Source organism: Dendropsophus ebraccatus, chromosome 10 (genome assembly GCF_027789765.1).
Source record: "Dendropsophus ebraccatus isolate aDenEbr1 chromosome 10, aDenEbr1.pat, whole genome shotgun sequence".
Taxonomy (NCBI): domain Eukaryota; kingdom Metazoa; phylum Chordata; class Amphibia; order Anura; family Hylidae; genus Dendropsophus; species Dendropsophus ebraccatus.
The window spans coordinates 49,597,949-49,619,739 of NC_091463.1; the positions used below are offsets into that span (position 1 = coordinate 49,597,949).

The following is a 21,791-nucleotide window of genomic DNA, read 5'->3' on the forward strand; positions in this document are numbered from 1 at the left end:
CCGCCACCACCCAAGGGATCCCTGCACCCGGACATCAGCTGCCGCCGCCCGGTGACCCCGCAGCGCCGCATCGCATCACCCCGCCGCCCGATGACCCCGCGCCGTATCGCATCACGCCGCCGCCCGCTGACCCCGCATCGCATCACCCCGCCGCCCGCTGACCCCGCATCGCATTACCCTGCCGCGCCGCATCGCCCCGCCGCCGTATCGCATCACCCCGCCGCTGCCGCCCGATGACCCCGCCGCCGCATGACATCACCCCGCCGATGACCCCGCCGCATCGCATCATCCCGCCGCCGCCGCCCGATGACCGCGTCGCATCGCATCACCCCGCCGCCACCCCGACCTCTGTTCCCCTCCCTCTCCGAGTCCGCAGCAGCTTGCACCCGCCCGCCCGGGACTCCCACCAGCTGCCGCCGCTGTTCTTCCGCCGCCGACAGGTGAGATACACAGCCCTCTCCCCCCCAATACTAAAACTCCCAACATGTCCTGCTAACAGGCCATGATGGGAGTTGTACTTCTGCAGCCTGTGGCCATCCAGGTTGCAGGAGTACAACTCTCATCATGTCCCTGTTGACAGGTCATGATGGGAGTTGTACTTCTGCAGCCTGTGGCCATCTAGGTTGCAGAAGTACAACTCTCATCATGCCCCTGTTGGAAACACTTTTTTTTTACTCATCAGGAAATCCTGAAGGTTTTTCCTGATGATTTCCTGATGGTAAAAACGGATTACTGTCAGGAAATCCTGATACTATCCTGATGACATTTGAGGTCTCCTGATCAGGATTTCCTGACAGTAAAAACTGACACGGACGTGTGAATGGGGCCTCAGTATTTTGGTCAGTATTTTGCAACCAAAACCAGGAGTGGATTGAAAACACGGAAAGGCTATGTTCACACACTGTTGAAATTGAGTTGATGGCCGCCATTTAAGGGCAAATAGCGGCCATTATTTCAAAACAATAATGGACATTTTTTGCCATTAAATGACGGCCATCAACTCGATTTCAACAGTGTGTAAACATAGCCTTTCCGTGTTTTCAATCCACTACTGGTTTTGGTTGCAAAATACTGACCAAAAATACTGTGTGGAAACATAGCCTAAACCTGCAGTAAAAACTTCATATTAAGGCTATGTTCACACTTTGTAAGACACTGGCCAGGGTTTTATTGAATAGCGGCTGCAGGGGTTCATTGAAAAGCAGCTGCAGAAAAATGATATGTCAGTTTCTTGTGGCGCCGCTAGGGATCCTGGCCGGAGCGTATACTATAGGGGACATGTATGAAAAGGCGTAAATGCCTTTTTTAGGCGCAGATGGGGCAAATCGGCGTAAAAATATTTGCAAATGGTATTTTTGCGAATATTTTTTTCGCATCTGCCCCATCTGCGCCACATTCGCCAGTGTAGCGGAGAGGGGGGAGATACGGGGGGGGGGGGGGGACTGCACGCAGAGGGGGCACGGCCTCTGCGTGCGCCACATCACTTTTTTTCAGTGAAAAAATTATACTAAAACCTACGCTAGGTTTAAAAATTTTCGTACAGAGAGGCTCCGTGCGATCGGAATTTATGTAGAGGCAATGCGCCTCTACATAAATCCCCTGAGCTCCGGAGCTGTGGGGACATTTGTAAGCCCGGCAAAAAAATGCCGGACTTCATAAATGTCCCCCCATGTGTATACACTCCGGCCGGGATTTTTTAGATGTCAGCACTACGTAAGTTCCATAGTAATCATGGCCGTTATTACAACGGCTGTGATTACTACGGAACTTATGTAGTGGGGACATGGCCTTAAGAGATGTTCCAGCCAATAATGATTGATGACCTATTCTCAGGATAGGCCTTTGATTGACCAGGACTCAGGGCACAGTAATCCAATATTTCAAATGAACAGCACAGGTAGACAATATGCAAAATGTTGGGAATGGAGTGCTCGCCTCACCGGATAGGACCCCTCCGTCCGGACACAAATCCAAAAGAAACAACTGAAGACAGCACCTCTCAGTGAAAAAATGTGATGTCTTTATTCACATCCTACTTGCGCAAAGTTTCGGCTGGTTCTCAGCCTTGAGAAAGGCTGAGAACCAGCCGAAACGTCGCGCAAGTAGGATGTGAATAAAGACATCACATTTTTTCACTGAGAGGTGCTGTCTTCAGTTGTTTCTTCAGGGCACAGTAAGTCAGCAAGTCACCTAAAACAGAGAAGAATGCAAAATGCTGTGCATTAGAAACAGGTTGCTGCCACACATTATGACACACAATTGTCACAACTCAAAAGGTTAAGGTTGCGTTCACACATACAGTATCTGCAGCAGATTTGATGGCCTAGAATTGATTTGCTTTGAATCTGCAGCTTCAAATCTGCGCCAACAAATCTGCTGCAGATCCTGTACGTGTAAACGCAACCGGAGGCTGGGTTCACACTACGTATATTTCAGTCAGTATTGTGGTCCTCATATTGCAACCAAAACCAGGAGTGGATAGAAAACACAGAAAGGATCTGTTCACACAATGTTGAAATTGAGTGGATGGCCGCCATATAACAGTAAATAACGGCCATTATTTCAATATAACAGCCGTTGTTTTAAAATAACAGCAAATATTTGCCATTAAATGGCGGCCATCCACTCAATTTCAACATTGTGTGAACAGAGCCTTTCTGTGTTTTTAATCCACTCCTGGTTTTGGTTGCAATATTGACTGAAATATACTGACTGAAATATACATATACTGACTGAAATATACATAGTGTGAATGCAGCCTTAAGTCAGAAGGATCTTTCCTTCTGACTCATCTCCATCAAAGAGAAGACAACTGGGGATAGATCCGATGTAGTTTGGAGGGGACATAATACCAGCGCGTAAGAAGTTTGTATCTTGTCTCCTGGAATTTAGTAGAGATGGCAATTTGTGTGTTATTTCTAGCAATTTGCTTTACTGCATGGTAGAGAGGGCAAATCCCAAGTCATCCTGCCAGGTGGAAACATAAGGAGGTCAGAGAGTGTATGACAAATGGGTCCAGAGTAGAGATGAGTGAACCTTGAGCATGCTCAAGTCCATCCGAACCCGATTGTTCGGCATTTGATTAGCGGGGGCTGCTGAAGTTGGATAAAGCTCTAAGGTTGTCTGGAAAACATGGATACAGCCAATGACTATATCCATGTTTTCCACATAGCCTTAGGGCTTTATCCAACTTCAGCAGCCACCGCTAATCAAATACTGAACCATCGGGTTCAGATGGACTCGAGCATGCTCCAGGTTCGCTCATCTCTAGTCCAGAGCTGTTGTTTTCCTAGAATGTGGAAAAGGGGATATATGCTCATTAGAAAAAAAGTTTAGTGCAGGTCGCCAAGGTTGGGCCTATAGTAGGGTGAGATTTTAGGAATGGGTATGATTAGGACTTATACAGAGCAGGGAGTTTAGAGAAAGCACTGTAAACAATTGTTCCAATCTTATCCCTTGTTTTGTGGCTATATGTCGACACCAGTCCAGAACCCTCTGTAGGAGAGAGGCGCTGTAATAGTGCTTATGGTCAGGGAGTCCTACATCCCAAGCACTTTTGGTTAGAAACAATAAGCAGAGTGAAAGCCTAACTGGCTTACCCGCCACCAGGGGAGTAGCTAGGATTCATAGGGCCCCATAGCAAAAGACTGTATGGGGCCCCCCTCCCCTACACACTATAATATATATATATATATATATATATATATATATATATATATATATACTCGATGTGGCCAAAAACAAAATTCTCTTGTGGCCAGAGGCAGAATCCTGCGTGCAGCCACAACAGTGAATGGCAGAGGGGAAAGCCAATATCTGCTTGTTCTGTCCATCCACTGTATATAACTATAACAGCCTATTAGGAGCCTCATGGTTATATACATAGGTGCAGGAGCAGACTACCTTTTGCTTAACCCCTTATGTACTGCAGTGTGTAAGTGACCCAGTGTTCTCTTACATGCTGCAACACAGAAAGGGTTAATACAGAAGAAAATTAGCTCTCTCCTTCACTTCTTCTGCACTGATAACCCCTGACCTCTGCAGGAGCTCAGAGAACAGAGGTTATCAGAGTAGTGAGGCATAGAGCTAATTGCCTTTAACAAATTAACCCTCGTTTGTGTTACAGCTAGAGATGAGCGAACCTCGAGCATGCTCGAGTCCATCCGAACCCGAACTTTCGGCATTTGATTAGCGGTGGCTGCTGAAGTTGGATAGAGCCCTAAGGCTATTTGGAAAACATGGATATAGTCATTGGCTGTATCCATGTTTTCCAGACAACCTTAGAGCTTTATCCAACTTTAGCAGCCCCCGCTAATCAAATGCCGATCGTTCGCTCATCTCTAGTTACAGCATGTAAGAGAACACTGGGTCACTTACACACTGCAGTACATAAGGGGTTAAGCAAAAGGACAGAGGAGGCTCTTATCTTAGCTGTGCATCCCCGGGCTCCCTCCCTCCACAGGCCCCATAGCAACTGCCTTCCCTGCCTCTATGGTAGCTACGCCACTGCCCGCCACTTACGGTACACTACATAAAAAAATGAAGAAGCGAGGGCAATCGGGAGCATCTAAAGATTCCGTGGGAGGACAGTAATTTCATAAATGGTTCGGCAGATGTGCCGAACCATTGTGGTTTTGTGGTAAGAGGTGGCAGGTCATTACGTACATAAAGAGAAGCCAAATTCCTTGGTATCCATACCCCTAAGTATGGACGGAGCAGTTTTTGCCTCATCCTGCATGATTCTGCCACTGCAGGATGAGGGGAAGACTTTTCCGTGCAGAGGACCAATTAAAGGCAAACCTTGGATTACTCACCAGTCACAGACCTAATTTGATGTGTACCTATATAGCCACTGTCTGAATCAGGTTACCGGAAGAGTGAGTACACTGTCTCAAGCGGTCCTCTTTCACACCCATTCGCTTGATGTATTGTGGTCCTTTTTTTGAACTGCCATCCAGTTCCCAAGCACCATCCCTGCATGAAGCACTGGGGAGGGGGGGGGGGCAGTTGGCCCCCAGTGTGATGATATTCCCTTTTCACCTCTGTGATCTAGCTCCATTGATTCTAATAGAGCCATGTCACAGAGGGGAGGGGGGTTCACCACACTGGGGGCCGGCAGGACCACCCCCAGTGCTTCATGGCTGGCTGGTGTTTAGGAATAGACCAGCATCATGCACAGGAAAAAAAGGACTGCACGACCAGCATCCCAGTGCCAACGCCAGTCTGGTAATGTAAAAAGCCTATAGTGATGTACCTAGTGGTACATTCACTTTAAATAATTAGTTTTATAAAATATTTTAGAAGAAAATTCCTGATGTAGAAGATCTGATGATCCATGTATGGTTATCAAATTGCACTGGAAAAAGTTGCAGTGTAAGTGTCAGGCTGGGACCCAGGGACACAGGACAAGTGAAGCCCCAGCGCTAGCACCTGTCCTGCTGTCTCTGCCTTTTAAAGTGATCGCCTCCTCAGCAAGCTGGTCCCAACTTGAAGACTGATCGCTGTGCTAATATAAGTGAAACACAAGACAAAGATAAGACAAAACAAACAAAATAATTGCAGGGTCAACTAGCCTGGTCGGTAACAATTGGTCGTCGCAGTACAGAATCGGAAGTCGGTTGAATAGTCAGAAAGTCAAGCTAAAATGAGGGAAGTATTTTTACGGAGGCTGAAGTCCCAGCCCCAGGCATGATTGGGGTAGATATTCCAGCCCCCAGAGTATAACAAAGCTGACTGGCGGTGCTAGCCGCCAGTCAATACATCCCAATAGTCAACACGTGTGCCGATTGGCTGGGGACGGTGAGGCCCTGGCCCCAGCTATAAATCAGGACGCTTGCTGGCGTGCCCCCAGCAACCAGGCTGGTAGTTATGAACGCTATTGACACTTGCAGGAGGCCAGCTGTTTTTGTGCTTGTTTGGCGCCAAATAACTTAAACTTAAATTATGACCATAATTTGCAAAGAATTGTCATTTGCTACTAAAATGACGGTTAGAAATATTTTCCTGTTGTGGTAACTTAGCCTAATAGTGTTTGTTCGCTACTTTATCATTATTTTAGCTACATTCCTCAATGATCTGTGCTCCTCTGACCTCTTTTTCTTGTGACCTCACACGTCACTACTAGTTAAACAGTTTTTCTGGTTCAGATTAACAAATCATACATGTATTTTTTGCCGGAGTTCAGTAGATGTACACAGGCGAGTTTTGACGTTTCATTAACAGATGGAGGTCTTTATTAAAGCATCTGTTGCTTATGGTGACAATCCAGGAGCACCAGAAACATTTAGCTTGAGAAAGCATATGGGCAGAGACATTTGGTGCCAAGCAAACTCCCCCAGTATTTATGGAACTGAGTAAACCGCAAACTGCATTACTGAACACTATGGATGAAATTTTTACTTTATGTATGTATATTATAAGAAGCAGTGTAAAAATACACTGTACTGTACACTGTGATTCACATGCATATGGTTCCTATATAGTAAATGGTGTTTTTACTACATGATTATAAAATACAGACGCATGACTGACGGTAATTTATATTTTACCAAACAGTCCTAAACCAGGAGTGGGCTGTTTTTCTGTAAGGGCCCTTTAGTAGTTATATTTAGCCGCCACTATAGTACACGTGCCTTGCACAGAGCCGTAATAGTAAGGCCAGAGGAAGTGGGTGTACCTGAGTAACAGCTGTCCCACACAGCACAGTGCTGTTGTCTTCCCTTTCCTGTAAAACGCCACTTTTAGATTCAAGAAGGATTGTTTAAACTGCAAATTGGTGAGTGCCACTTATTTCTTTCTTTTGAAGATTGGTGAGTGCCACTTGTTTCTTCCTTCTGCAAATTGGTTTGTGCCATTTATTTCTTTCAATCTCAAAGAACAGCCCCTTTAAATGTTTTTCATAAATAAAGTGCAAGTTAAAGGGGCTGTCCAGGCTGCTTTCCTCCAGGAACAGCACCTCTCCTATCCTCAGTTTAGTGTGAGTTTTGCAGCTTAGTTCCATTAAAGTGAATAAAGCTGAATTGCAATACCACACACAACCTGAGGACTGGGGTGGTGCTGTTTTTGCAAGAAAGTAGACATTTTGCAGTCTTTAGGTTATTTTCCCACACAGTATTTTGTTCAGTATTTTGCAACCAAAACCAGGAGTGGATTGAAAACACAGAAAGGCTATGCTCATACACTGCTGATATTAAGTGGATGGCTGTCATTTAATGGCAAATAATGGCGTTATTTCAAAACAGTGACCGTTATTTGCCATTAAATGGCCGCCATCCACTCAATTTTAACAGTGTGTGAACATAGCCTTTCTGTACTTTCAATTCACTCCTGGTTTTGGTTGCAAAATACTGAACAAAATACTGTGTGGGAACATAGCCTTATACTTATTTACTCCTGTTTTTACAAATTTCTATCTAAGAGCTGAATCCAACGCTACCATTATAAACTACACAAGCCAAGGACAAAAGTCACTTTATTAAGAATGACACCTTGGTCTATCACAGATCATTTCCAGGAGCAGCCCAGGAGCACTGAATCCATGAATACTTCATACCATATAAAACACAAAGACTCCATGACCTCTAGCCAATCTGCTGGTGTGCTCCATGAATTATATAATGGATTTTTCCTATGGATTAGCAATATGTCATATGTCTGTCAGGTGGACCTTGACATCTAGGTGCAGACAATAATGATGTCATTGTAGATAAATGGATTTTTCTTTATAAATATGTGTCAGAAGAAAGCAATCATATTTCAAAATAACATCTATTCTAAATCTTCTCCTGGTATGTGTCTTTTTTACTACACTAAATTTAGTAGGAGTCACTATGCACATGTATCATAAAGTAATGGAATAATAAAGCCTTTATGATTGGAAGCCTTTACAAATATCCAGCCATTTCTGTCTATGCTGCCATATAGCAGAACTAATGTATCCTGTTCAGATATGAAAAATGAGTAGACACTCACCCACAGAAAAAAAAAGATTCTTACACAGATTCTTAGACTCCCTTCAAATTTCAGTGGCAGTTTTTACAGTCAGAAAACACTGATCAGGAAGCATTTCAATAGGCTTCAGAATTATAAAAAAAAATCTACATACTCACTTGCTGCAGAGTGCATCGATGTTTCCAGCCTGCCTCTCCCTCTGTCTTCCGGCTCTGCAAGCACACAAGTGACATCACTCGTGCGCCGCAGCACTGGGGACAGAGTGCGGCCTTTTGTGGCTAGAGGCATAATGCCTTGACTAGGCCATCAACAACGCTGCATTTAACTGTGTGCGCTCCTAATTAGGAGCGCATACAGATAAAGAGCCAGCATCAGCACTCGGTGGCACTTGCCTGAGTGCTGGTGCTGCACTGAGCTGTTAAGCAGTGCATCAACAATTTCCAGACGGTTTCCAGATGTGCATCTGGAGCTATCCGGATTATAAAACAATTATAAGACAGGTCCTTTAATCTACAGGCCTATTTTCCTTCAGGAAAAATCTTAAAGGGTTTTTGTGCCCAATAGAACCTTATAGGTATGAAAGTTTTTTCTGAAGTGTAAAGGGGGCTTTAAACCATATTGCAGATAAGTCGAATCACAGTTTGTTAGTCACAGAGTGTATTCTCGATGCATTATACTTCCTTGCTCTCTTCTAATAGAAATGACCAGACAGATCATATTCTTTCTCCTTGTTTGAAAACTGACAGATGTACAGAAATCCTATTTTATAATCTCATTTCGGTTATTGGATATCTTTCTTTCTGCTTTTTACTCCATCGTATAAAACTATGAGGGGCTCCAAATGCAGACGCTGCACTGAAGAGGAAAGAGCCCCAAGCATCAATTACTATAATTCATGTTGTGTGAATCCTGGCTAGATGTTATATTTCTACACCAGTAAGCGTGGTACCATAGTTTGCAAGATGGACAGGAAAAATATTGCTTCCAAATTGAGTTTGAAGCGACCCCAATGTTGGAGGTCATGTGGAAGTTCAGTATTATGTGCACTTAGCAAAAATTGCTTTTACAGAAATACAGTTGTTTTAGTCATGGCAGAGCTATATACAATTTTTGCTATGGGTTGTAACTAATGAAATAATGTCCCCATTGCACAATGTCTTCTATCATCCCGACACTGTTACAAATGTAACACAATAAATCTATTTCACCGGAGAAAAAAGTTGATCTTGGAGTAGTTGAATGAAACTACCAAATTTTTACTTTATCATCTTTATTATCAGGAGTTTCATCCTATTCAGCCATCCATCTCAGTTTGCAGCAAAACATAGGTGGGGATTTTATTTTTTCCTCAAGAGAGTTTGTCACTATTAACTCTTGATATATAATTTATTTATGGCCCGAGTGTAAGGGGGGGGGGGGGGTCCACAGCAGCAATCCTTCTACTGCTTTATTACCTTTTAATGTAGTCCAAAGAGACCAACATGATATAAATAGATCGGTAATAATAGGAACACAATTACTTGAATGTATATATAGCCTTTGTCAGCAGTATGTATTTTATGGTTCAGATTGTACCAATTTTTATCTGGGAAAATCTAGAAGAGTATTTTGGAACAAGGTTCTTCTGGAGTACTGGGGTAGCCAGGGTAAATCCGTGAAAATGGATCTAGCAGGACGGAGAGCTCCTCAGAGGGAAGTTCATTGTGGGGAAAATAATTAAATTGAACCAATCGGCATGACAATCGTGCTAATATGGTTCCCAGCAGCACAGTATAGATCTACTGTGCAGCTTGCTGAGCATACCAGCCACATCTGTAGCAGTAGCTTTGCAAAGGGGAAAAAGATGTTTCATTATGCCGTGTGAAGCCAGGAGAGGCGGCAACTAGTCATCTGGGTGGGGAGCCGGCTCTCTGCCTGTCAGCACGTAGTGCAGGGATGATTGACAGGCAAAGAGGGCACTAACTAGCTGTTCCATTGCTTTTCCACCACAACACAGGCAGAAGTGTATTGCCTAAGAACGTCAGACTCATCCCAAATACCCAAACCTTCAAACATGCCCTCAAAACTCATCTTTTTGAACAGGCCTATCAGGTTCCCTAATTTGGTCACCTTCCAGCAAGTGTAGATTTGGATCATGATTTACCATTTATATATTAAGCATTTGGCAAATATATAAAATTTAATAATGCTAATTGACCTAAAAGGGAAAGGTTTATTCTGATGTAATGCCAGATAGTGATAAAAACATCCACATGTGTCTTTTTAGTGTATGTAAACTTCTGGTTTCAACTGTATGGTCCAGACTTATCAATCTGTCTGTCCAACCAACAATAGTGCTACTTGCATTTCTCAACTTGCTTTAGTAAAATATAAGCTGAGCTGTGATTGGAGGCTATGGGAAAATCAGACAGTTTTGTCTCATACAGAATGTAAATCCACTGTGCCAATGTGTGGGTTCACTTATTTACTCTGTAGCGACTGATATTACTTTGCTCCTATTTAGACTAATAGGTGACCATGTTACCTGACAATGTTGGCATAGCCATATTACATCTGAACACTGGAATAGTTGACCCCTGTGGTGCTCTGCAAAACTAGATAATCCCCAAAAATTCTTTACAAGAGAATAAGAAATACAAAGTGCTCACCACCAAATATGTATTTTATTGACCAACACTGCCAGTACATAATAGTTTTTTAATACAAATCACTGGCTAATGGTGCATTTACACAGACAGATTTATCTGACAGATTTCTGAAGCCAAAGCCAGGAATGGATTTGAAAAGAGTAGAAATCTCAGTCTTTCCTTTATGACCTGTTCCCTGTTTATAGTCTTCTCCTGGCTTTGGCTTAAAAAATCCATCAGATAAATCTGTGTAAACACACCATAAGAGTAGTGGTGTGCAGAAGATGGAAGCTGCCCTAGGGCTGCCAGGAAAACATGGATACAGCCTGTGGCTGTATCTGACACAACCGTAGGTATGGTAGCCTGAGAAGGGGCAGAGAAAGACAAAGACAGCAAACCCTGATCTGGTACCACCAGCTGACCCTGCCTACTCTTCTTGACAGCCCTAGGGAATGCGGACAACCGTGGAGACAGTCCCTACTTGCAGTAAAGTAAAAATGCGAAACAAGGACAAGGGAATGGAGACGCTTACAAGATACTAAACTTAGCAAGCGAGTACTTAGAGAACTAGGGGGTGTTTTATAGGAGGTCAGGGACCCAGTCCGGAACCTGATAGGATCGGCCTCGATCTTCACCACAATCACATGCTGTGTGGGGGGGGGGGGGGGGGGATCTGTCAGTTTTGCAGCTAGCACCATGGAGGCAGGCCACACTCTGCCAGGAGGGGCCCATAGCAGTTGCGTGGTCTGCCTCCATGGTCTCAAAAATTCAGTCCTGTCATTGAAGAATCATGTCACCTGCATAAAAGGTAGTGGCAATGACATATGCTGTAACAATTTACTCATTAATCCAAGAACATAAAGGCACAAGATATTAAGGGTATTGTTAACCCCCCCTCCCCCCCCCCCCCCCGATAAAATTTTTGTTTTTTTTTTTTCAAAAAACAAATGGTGCCAAAAAATGCCACAGATTTGTAATTTACTTCTATCAAACCATTTCAAGTCTTCCAGTACGTATCAACTTCTGTATGTCCTGCAGGAAGTGGTGTATTCTTTCAAGTCTGGAGAGCACGAGAGGTTTTCTATGGGAATTTGCTGCTGTTCTGGACAGTTCCTGACATGGACAGAGGTGGCAGCAGAGAGCACTGTGTCAGACTGGAGGGAGTAAACCACTTCATGCAGGACATACAGCAGATAATACAAGTAAATTACAATCTCTCTGGCACCAGTTGATTTGAAAGAAATAAAATAAAAATAAATAATAAAATAATAATAATAATAATAATAATAATAATAATAATAATAATAATAATAATAATAATAATAATATAATAATCCCTTTAAGTGTGTGCCATAATGGAGAGGGACCTGACAACAGCCGCCTCTGACAAAGGATTGGTTCTCTCTGTAATTCCCATTGAAAATGGAGATGTCTGCATAGGGAACCCTGGTAACAAAGCTAACCATAGGGCATAGTGATGACATGAATATTCAGGGTCTCTCCTCCTTCTTTATCTCACTTGATATCAGATATTTCAGGAATTGTTTTCAGTCAGTGGGATCCAGCAATGCAGGAAACAGATCCAATAATACAGTAATGTAAATGGAAAGGAGTAGAAAACACTCCCTGCAACCACAGTAAGATCCCACTATTTCCCAACCCTGACTGAGTGCCTGATGTCTGTGCAGGTCACTGAAATAGGAGGAACCAAAGTCACTGTCTGAGTGTGTGCACGGGCGGGTATTCCTGCTGCACAGTGTCACCAAGGAGACCAGGAGCAGGCGTGCAGCTCTTTAGTCACTTGTGTGTAGGTGGTTGCTGTCTTCTCTGTGTCGTAGCGTTGTGTAGGTGTTGTGGCATAGCTGCAATGTGTGTGTGTCTGTGTAGATGCAGGATGTGCTGTGCTCAGTCAGGTAGCTGGGACTCCACTGACTTCTTTTGTCTCTATAGTTCCTGATATCATGTAAGAGCTGTGCAGGAGAAGCTGGGGTTGCTATGGATACCTCCACTGTTTATAGATCTCCTTATTCCTCTCTAATATAGTCTGCCTTTATACTGGTGTGGATTACACGATGGCAGGGTGTAGATCAGTGGCCTCCAGCCCCTCAGTGGCACTCAGTTAATACAGACCCCTGGCTGGCAGCTTATTCTATAACACAGGGTCATATAATATCACTCATAGTAGTCACAGGCATTCTTTGTTGTTTGATAGCTTTTTATGGATATGTTTGCCTTTTGATATTTATAATGTGTTTTTGTTATGTCTTTTATAAACAGTTAAAAAAAAGTAAAGTCATCACCTATTCATCGGATAGGGATGTACTTTGGTAGCTGTTAAGTGGCTGTTTATTCTCGTGAAGTGAATAGAATAGCAGCATGTCTGCTCAGCCACCTCTTCATTCACTCTGTGACACTTCCAAACATAGCCATGTAATGTGCTGTACTCGGTTATGTGAGGAAGTGGTATAGATAATGGCATGGTCGCTGTGCATTCATCCTGTTGCTTCATTCCCTCAAGACAATAGACCTTTGTTCTTGTGGTTGGACCCTCACTGATTACTCGTAGCCCCCTACCCTGTGAACAGGTGACAACTAAGTTCTGGGATAACCCCTTCAGTGCCAAGTTTGATTTAAAAGCCACTGCCATCTTTTAAATTCAACTTGGTATTGGCATATTGCTCATATATACTGTAAGAGTCTAAACCAGGGATGGGGAACCTTCGGCCCTCCAGCTGTTGCAAAACTACATTTCCCATCATGCCTGGGCAGCCAAAGCGTAAGCTTGCTGTCCTTGCTGTCCATGGTGATAAGATAACAAATAGTGTAGGCTTACCTTTCCCGTCTCCACTTCTAAGACGGACTTATCTTGGCAATGACAGCCCGCTCAGCTATTCACTGGCCATGAAGAATGGATCACTGCCAGTGATTGGCTGAGCAGGCTGTCACTGCTGAGAGAAGTCCGTCTACAAAAAGGAGGTGAGATCGTCTCGGCGTGACACTGGGGGAGGATGGAAAGGTAAGCATAAGCTGTTTGTTATAATATCCCCATGGTCAGCAACATTTCAAAAGTTACTTTTGAGCAGAATACCTCTTTAAGGGTGTTTTTTTATCCATTGTTTGTGCTGTAAAATATTTTACAGTTCAAAATTCATATTAAAAATTGTGTCAACATAGCCTGAGGCAAACAGTGTTTGTTTGTTTTTTTTAAATACTATTTTTATTGTCTTTTTAACCGATTTTTTTTTTTTTTTTTTTTTTTGCGTGTTTGTGGCCAGATGTGTTAGATGTGTTTATTGGTACCATTTCTGAGTACAAAAATGATGGGGTAACAAATGGGATGCCCTTCCTCTATTAAAATGACATGGCATTACAGCCTACACCCTTTCTGTAAAAAAAAAAAAAAAAAAAAGCCCTTGCAGAAAATAAGCCTCCATACAGTTGCAAAGCAGAAAACATACTGCTTTTGCAAGGTGGTGGTGGTGGTGGGGGGTTGATAAGAAAAAACACTGTGTTATTAAGAACAGAATAGGCTACAGGGGGAAGGGGTTAATTTCCGTTGTACAGTGTGGGCCATCAGATTGATTGATTAATGTTAATCCCTTATTCCTATGACCTTTGCAAATCTATTAGTGAGCACAGTGTGTTGTCCTAGTGCCAGTAAACCCTTTTAAACGCCTGTGTGATCGGCTTGACTTTGTCTCTGACTTTGCTGAATGCAATGACAGTCTGTGACCATGCATTTTAGGATAAGGCTACCTCAGTTATGATGGCTAATATAATAGTAAAATAAAAATACAAAAGTAGTCTTGGTCTAGATTTACATTGTGTTTTCGGCCCCATGTTGGGAATCTATGAACAAAGGATGCTGAAGTAAACCTGTGGTCTTCCACACTTTTGGGTCCTGCACAAAAGAAGCATGCATCTGGGAATGTGGTACCGGCTGTTTGGTAAATCTGATACATTTGAAGACTGTCTTTGGACCAACTATTAGGAAAAACTGAAGGGGTTATCTGTGTAACAAAAACAGTATTCTGAACAGTCCCCACCCTATGTCTAATATACTGTACATGTACAACCTATCTTTCACCCAGGGGCGTAGCTAGGATTCATGGGGCCCCATAGCAAAAAACTGTACGGGGCCCATGAATCCTGTACGTCCCCACCCCCCTAAGATAGCCAACTCTCAAACACACACAATGACGCACATATATATATATACACGCACAGAGGCACCATTAACATATATACAAATACACCACTGACATATACACATTTACACTGGAAAGTGATTACACTAGTGATAACATATACACCAGAATAGACCATATACAGGGAAATCATCCCCCAAGTGTAATAAGAACCAGAAATAATATCTGCAGCATTTTCTTTCAGTGGTGAGTTCTTTTATTAGAGCCCAGTATTAATAGAAACTGCTGCAGAACATCTTTGGGAGCAAACCTGTCAATCACCAGTGTTACAGATACTAGAGTATATACATATATAGCCACAGATTCATGCACACACTGACATATACATATACCCACAGATACATACATACACTCACTGATATATACATATATACACAGATACATATGTACAGACATACACAGCACTTACAGCTCCCAGGCTTCCCCCTCCTCCTCCTGTACACTCACCGGCCACTTTATTAGGTACACCTGTCCAACTGCACGTTACCACTTAATTTCTAATCAGCCAATCACATGGCGGCAACTCAGTGCATTTAGGCATGTAGACATGGTCAAGACAATCTCCTGCAGTTCAAACCGAGCATCAGTATGGGGAAGAAAAGTGATTTGAGGGCCTTTGAACGTGGCATGGTTGTTGGTGCCAGAAGGGCTGGTCTGAGTATTTCAGAAACTGCTGATCTACTGGGATTTTCACGCACAACCATCTCTAGGGTTTACAGAGAATGGTCCGAAAAAGAAAAAACATCCAGTGAGCGGCAGTTCTGTGGGCGGAAATGCCTTGTTGATGCCAGAGGTCAGAGGAGAATGGGCAGACTGGTTCGAGCTGATAGAAAGGCAACAGTGACTCAAATAGCCAACCGTTACAACCAAGGTAGGCAGAAGAGCATCTCTGAACGCACAGTACGTCGAACTTTGAGGCAGATGGGCTACAGCAGCAGAAGACCACCCGTTACTAGCATGGTGTACCTAATAAAGTGGCCGGTGAGTGTAGTTGGACTGATCTGTACACAGAAGTATTGAGGACCTTTGGGTCATGTGATAAGGTCCTTCATCCCTCTCCTGTGCGTATAGGACCTTGCAGGTCCTGCTCCTCTGTCCCTCGCCTGATGTGCAGCCCGCTTACCCTGCACTACAGTGAGCAGGCTGAAGAGTACAGTGGCGAGTCCCTCTTCCTCTGCAGGAGGGGGGATGCGGTGGTCAGCTGTCAGTGGCATACCTAACATGAAGACAGAGCAGGGCTTTCTGGGGCCCCGTTCTTGCAAGGGCCCCATAGCAGTCGCCTTCCCTGCCTTCATGGTAGCTACACCACGGCTTGCACCCTTTCCCTGTGTTTTTCTCAGTTTTATCGGCTCTGGATGTATAAAATCCTCTACTCTGGGTCCACTCTGACACGCTCAGCTTCCCCTTTTCCCCTCCCTTTGTAGTCACAGGACATGTGATCTCTCTGGGGACCTGGGTTAGCTGTCTATTGACTATGTAACCAGACCCCCAGAACACATAATCTGCATCATCTCCGTGCACCTGTGCTTTTTCCATAGATTTACATGTATCCCTGCGCCAAGCTTCTGTAGTATGAAAACTTATGATTCTACAGAACGGAATTCAGAGTTCCCAACATCATCATTTAACCAATATCTACTGTATATTAATGTAATATGTTTTTGTGCAGAGCTGCTATGGCGCTATCCCCTGTTAGCGAAGAAAGTTCAAATTATGAGGAAGTAATGCACAATAGTGCCTTCTTGAGCGGTGCGTCAAACTATTCTGGAGATGCCTTTGAATCTTGTTCTGATGAATCAGATGGAAGATATAAAAATGATGCCTTTGACTCCATAACAGATGAAGACACTGAGAGGAATCAAAGTGACTTGTTGGAATACTTTTCAGGTGAATCCAATCATCAGCAGAGAAGTGATTCATTCAGTTCCATTACCAAGGACTCTAGTAGGAACTATGACAGTGATTCTTTTGAGTCCCTCTCATCTAAGTTGGGTCAGACATATTCTTCTGGGAGCTCATATATAGAGTCTGCTTCATTGGAAGATGATCACAAGGACAACAATCAAGGTATTTGATGTTTTTATTAAAAAAATTTTTTTTTTACTCTTTCCAAATATCCTAGTTGCACACAATTTCTTGTATATGCATTTTATATGCATGTTTATATGGCAACACTGATTGATCTTTCTTTACATATAGAGAGATGTATTGTATATTGCACACAATGCAGTCATAAATGTCCAGTACCCTGGACTTTTATGCCCATGCTTGGCAATTCTTAAAGTGAATGTACCGCTTTACAGGCTATATCAAGTGTTGCATACATTGGATGTGTGCTGCCACGCTAAATCAGCTGTTGCCTTTTCTAATCGGTCAACCTGTGTGCATTTTTTTCACCTGATTAGCAATATACAGCGTGGCCCCATCTTAGCTCATCATCAGACTGGGATATGATGATGGCGAGCCAAGATGGGACCACTCTGACAGGCCGGGCGGGAAGGAGACTGGAGGCGGGACTAAAGGGATGAGGATGCACATGTCATTGGGGCTGGGGGAGGAGAAAGCTTTGAACTGCTTTTCCCAGGCTCACCTCCTTTGCACAACTGACCTGATTTGCTTATAGCTATTCAGGCAAAAATAATCATCCAATAGTATGTAAAATAGCCTTTTAAAGTGGTACATTCGCTTTTAAGCATGCATATTACATGATGAATCCCATATTACATGATGAATCTGGAAGCAGTTCCAAGAACCAATCAATAACTAGGACACCAGAGGGTAGCATGAGCACCTATGGTGATCACAGAAATCTAAATGAAAGCTACAAGCAATGTGGCTCTCACTTATTTTACTGTCCCATTATTTTACTGTACAATGGATTTTCTGTCCAGCTACAATTCCACAGAGTCCTGTAAACTGCAGATTTTGTTGTTTCTCAGCGAGGCTTCTAACAAGCCGCCCGTCAGGGTTAAAACAGGAGATAAACTGGATATAATCCGGCATCAATTTATTACTGCAACAATTGTTCACTGGATTTACTTCTAGATATTTCTCGATGTCTTCTGCAGATTATGTTACCAACCACAGTTTACCACCAAGATTTATTACTTTATATTTAGACAAAGACTGTTCTGAATATGGATTCAGGTTTCATTGGCTATTCTTTAGGTACCAGATACTGTCAGACTAGTCATTTCTGTTTTGCCTTGGTTTAGATACTTAGTGTATGTAGCTGTAACAGGTAAGGTATTGGGGGTGTTTCCCTTTTTTCTGTATGAGTGTCTTTGCCAGGATATTGTAATATCTGTCAGTGAAAATAGTTATGTAGATACTGAAGCCATCAGGATAGCAAGGGAATTGCCCTGGAGTGTCCCCTAGATATCTGAATGGTAAGAATTGAGTAAGGGTTGATTTGTCTGGAGACTTTTAAGATAGTTGCAATGTATACATTACATTTTTATCTGATTATTTAGATTCTAAGCTTACTTTGCCATGAGCAAACTCTTTAATCTATTTTGTTCTTGCAAGTTAAAGGACAATATCCCATGCTCAGCAAAATACAATAACAGTGATCAAAGTTATCTCTAAGACTATGAAATCTTTACCTTTCTTCCTTTATGTTATCTTACTGCAGTATGAGATTTTTATAGAATTTATCTGAAATATTTGTGTAATTTCAGTGATCGCTCCCCACTGTTGTAGGTCACTCCTGGCACTCGCCACTGTCAGTTTTCTGTCCATGCTTTACTCTTTCTCCTGTCATGTTGCCTCCTCTCCTGGGCTGGGCTGTGGGCATGCATGCACTCTGTCTGCAACTTTAAAGAGCCAGCACATGCACTCTAAATCCACACTCCACTTGTCCTTGCCCTGCACTGCCTATCTAATGGCCCTATTCCACGGGTCTCTAGAGGAGCAAACGAGCACTCTCGGCGCTCGTTTGCTCCTCGTTCCCCGCTCGCTGCCGCCGCTATTCAGCGCGGCTGCAGCGAGCGGGTGAGTGCGGGAGGGGCGGCGGGGAGGCTGCCCGGGTGATTGCTGATTGTCTGGGCCGCCCATAGGATACAGCAGTGTCTGCTGCCGACGCTCCTATTCAACAGAGCGACGACAGAAGATCGTTGCTGTATCAGTCGTTTGTTTTTCAACATGTTGAAAAACAAGCGACTGCAACGATCAGCCGACATGAACGATGTCGGCTGATCATTGCACTCTACTCCACGGGACAATTATCGTTCGTAGCGGCCGATATCGGCCGAAAACGGCCGATAATTGTTCCGTGGAATAGGGCCTTAAGGCTGCTTCACCCGCTCACCTATGTCTGAGCAACATTATGATTTTCCATAGAAAGGCTTTGTTTACACATTGCATTTTAAGGCTGGGTTCACACTACGTATATTTGAGGCTGTATGTTTGAGGCTGTATAGCAACCAAAACAAGGAGTGGATTGAAAACACAGAAAGGCTATGTTCACATAATGATGTAATTGAGTGGATGGCCGTCATTTAATGGCAAATATTTGCTGTTATTTTAAAACAACGGCTGTTATATTGAAATAATGGAAGTTATTTACCGTTATATGGCGGCCATCCACTCAATTTCAACATTGTGTGAACAGATCCTTTCTGGGTTTTCAATCCACTCCTGGTTTTGGTTGCTATGAGGACCTGACATGAGGACCAAATACAGCCTGAAATATACATAGTGTGAACCCAGCCTAAATGTGTTTTTGCCACCTTTATGCTTTGATTTTTTAAAAATTGTGAATAAATGGCACTATTGTACCACAATTTATAAAATGGTATTATTGTGTATGAAGCACAGCCTAAAGGGGCTGTGAAATCTGACTAAATAGTTTTACTGTGCTTTTTCTCCTAAGTTCAATCTTGGCTGATTCATGTGTACTGTATCGATCCTCCTGTGCCCGACCTGGATTACCTGTGACTACACTACCTTGCTATCTGCCCACGGTCCATGCCTGGACCTCGGCTTACTAGGCTTTGATGTCTGCTGAGCCAGCTACTACTTAAACCCCTACTGTTGAGCATTTAACTGGTACCCTATAGAGCATTTAACTGGTACCCTATATTAGCTAAGTCCAGTTTCCTCATCCTGGAGTAGGATAAAGGGTGAAGACCTAAAGGGTACTTAGACTCCACTCCTGAGCATGGCCCAAAGCCCAAACCAGTTGGGTAGCACAGTGGGTCCGTACCCTTCAGGGGTTATCACATGTTCCATGAATACAGTCCAGGCATGGAAGATGCTACAGACCGGAACGTGGAACTCTCCATTCCAGTCTGTAGCACATGTTCTGTGCATGGAATGTAATTATGGAACACGTGATGCCACCTAACTCGCTAACCTTTTTTTTTTCTTTTAGGGTATGTTCACACTGAGTAAAAGCGGCGGGATTCTGCAGTGGAGCCCCCGACGTGGAATCCCATCTGTCTCAGTGTGTCAGTGGGATGCCGCGCCTCCGCTCAAAGAATTGACATGTCATTTCTTTGAGCGGAGAGCGGAAGTATGCGCGGCATCCCATTAACACGATGAGACAGGCGCTTTTACTCAGTGTGAACATACCCTCAGAGCACATCTACACTCTGCTAAATATTCTGCTGCACATTCACCAAAGAGTAACAGCGCAGATGTGCAGCAAACTGGTTCAGATCCTATGCTTACATTGCTGGGAGCAAAATCTTTCATCTCTTTTGTCTTCAAAAGTAAAAGGGCTATAAACTCTACAATCGCAGGATTTCATTTTTCTGATCTCATTAAATTAATAGTGACCATTCAGGACATGATAACACTTGAGCGTTTTCTCACTGTATAGTCAATAAGCAAAAATAAATTCTCCATTCTGATTTGGAAATGTGGTGTTTCTTCTCTTACGTGTCTGTGGGAATTGTCTTGTAATGAACAGATGGGTCTCTCAATTTTATAGCCTTGCAGAGTAAGATAAGTTGCTGAAATGTCTTCCTTTGTGACCTTGTGGGCTTTTTGTAGGGAAAGGTCTGATTGAGAAATGGATAAAGACTCTTGTTGATGGGAACCTCCGGCCAAATAATTTATTTCAGCATCATCTTAAAACTGGTGAGTAAAACACTTACGGAGGACGCTTGATGATTGAACATCTGTGTGTATATATCTCTATATGTGAGTCAGGGAGATTAAAAGCCTGTACAGAGACCAGTCATGATTTAAAGTGGACTTTTAGCCAGCTGGTTCACGGAAAGCGTGTCAGTGGTGTACACAAGGACATGAAGCCTGCACACAGGCAGCTTAATGTGGTGCCATTAGATTTATGGCATGCTATAGACATTTATTCTTGAAGGTTATTACTGGACAGGAACCTGCATTCACAGGTATTGTTCATCTTATGTCCATTTGCAGTCAGTTTAGGTGGTGATATTTTGTGGTTAGTATGTATAAAGTACTACTGATTCAAGATATTTCACTTGTAAGAATGAATATTTCATTAGCAATATGTTTTTCTATGTTATATATAGAAATTGGAAAGTCTTCAGGCCCCTTTTTTATATTTTGTTATGTTGTGGCCTTGTGCTAAAATAAAAATAAAATGTTCAAATTTCAAAGAAGAAACTTAAGTATTGCATTCACTTTAAAGGGGTAGTGCGGCGGTAAAAAATTATTCACAGAATAACACACATTACAAAGTTATACAACTTTGTAATGTATGTTATGTCTGTGAATGGCCCCCTTCCCCGTGTCCCACCACCCCCACCCGTGTACCCGGAAGTGTAGTGCATTATACATACCTGATCCGTGCCGACACGCGTCCGCCATCTTGTGCCAAACGTCATCTTCGGCCGGCCGGCCCAAACACCTTCGATCTTCCCGAGTGTCGGCCGCGTCATCAGCTGCTCAGCCGCGATTGGCTGAGCATAACTGTGCTCGGCCAATCGCGGCTCAGCGGCTGATGACGCGGCCGGCACTCGGGAAGATCGGAGGTGTTCGGGCCGGCCGGCTGAAGATGACGTTTGGCACAAGATGG

At 43.3% G+C, this 21,791-nt stretch overlaps 1 protein-coding gene across 4 annotated transcripts in view; it reads left to right on the forward strand.

Moving 5' to 3' along the window:
* Window positions 1-12,344: 12,344 nt before the first annotated feature.
* Window positions 12,345-21,791, forward strand: part of C10H8orf48 (chromosome 10 C8orf48 homolog) — a 32,155-nt gene continuing 22,708 nt past the window's right edge. For 2 of the 4 annotated variants that reach the window (XR_011364848.1, XM_069986877.1), the window contains exons 1-3: window positions 12,345-12,384; window positions 16,455-16,852; window positions 20,783-20,869. Coding sequence is in view for 3 of the 4 variants with exons in the window: in XM_069986877.1 (XP_069842978.1) it covers window positions 16,462-16,852; window positions 20,783-20,869 (478 nt within the window). In the remaining variant the exon portion in view is untranslated. The other 2 variants (XM_069986879.1, XM_069986878.1) reach the window with 2 other exon arrangements.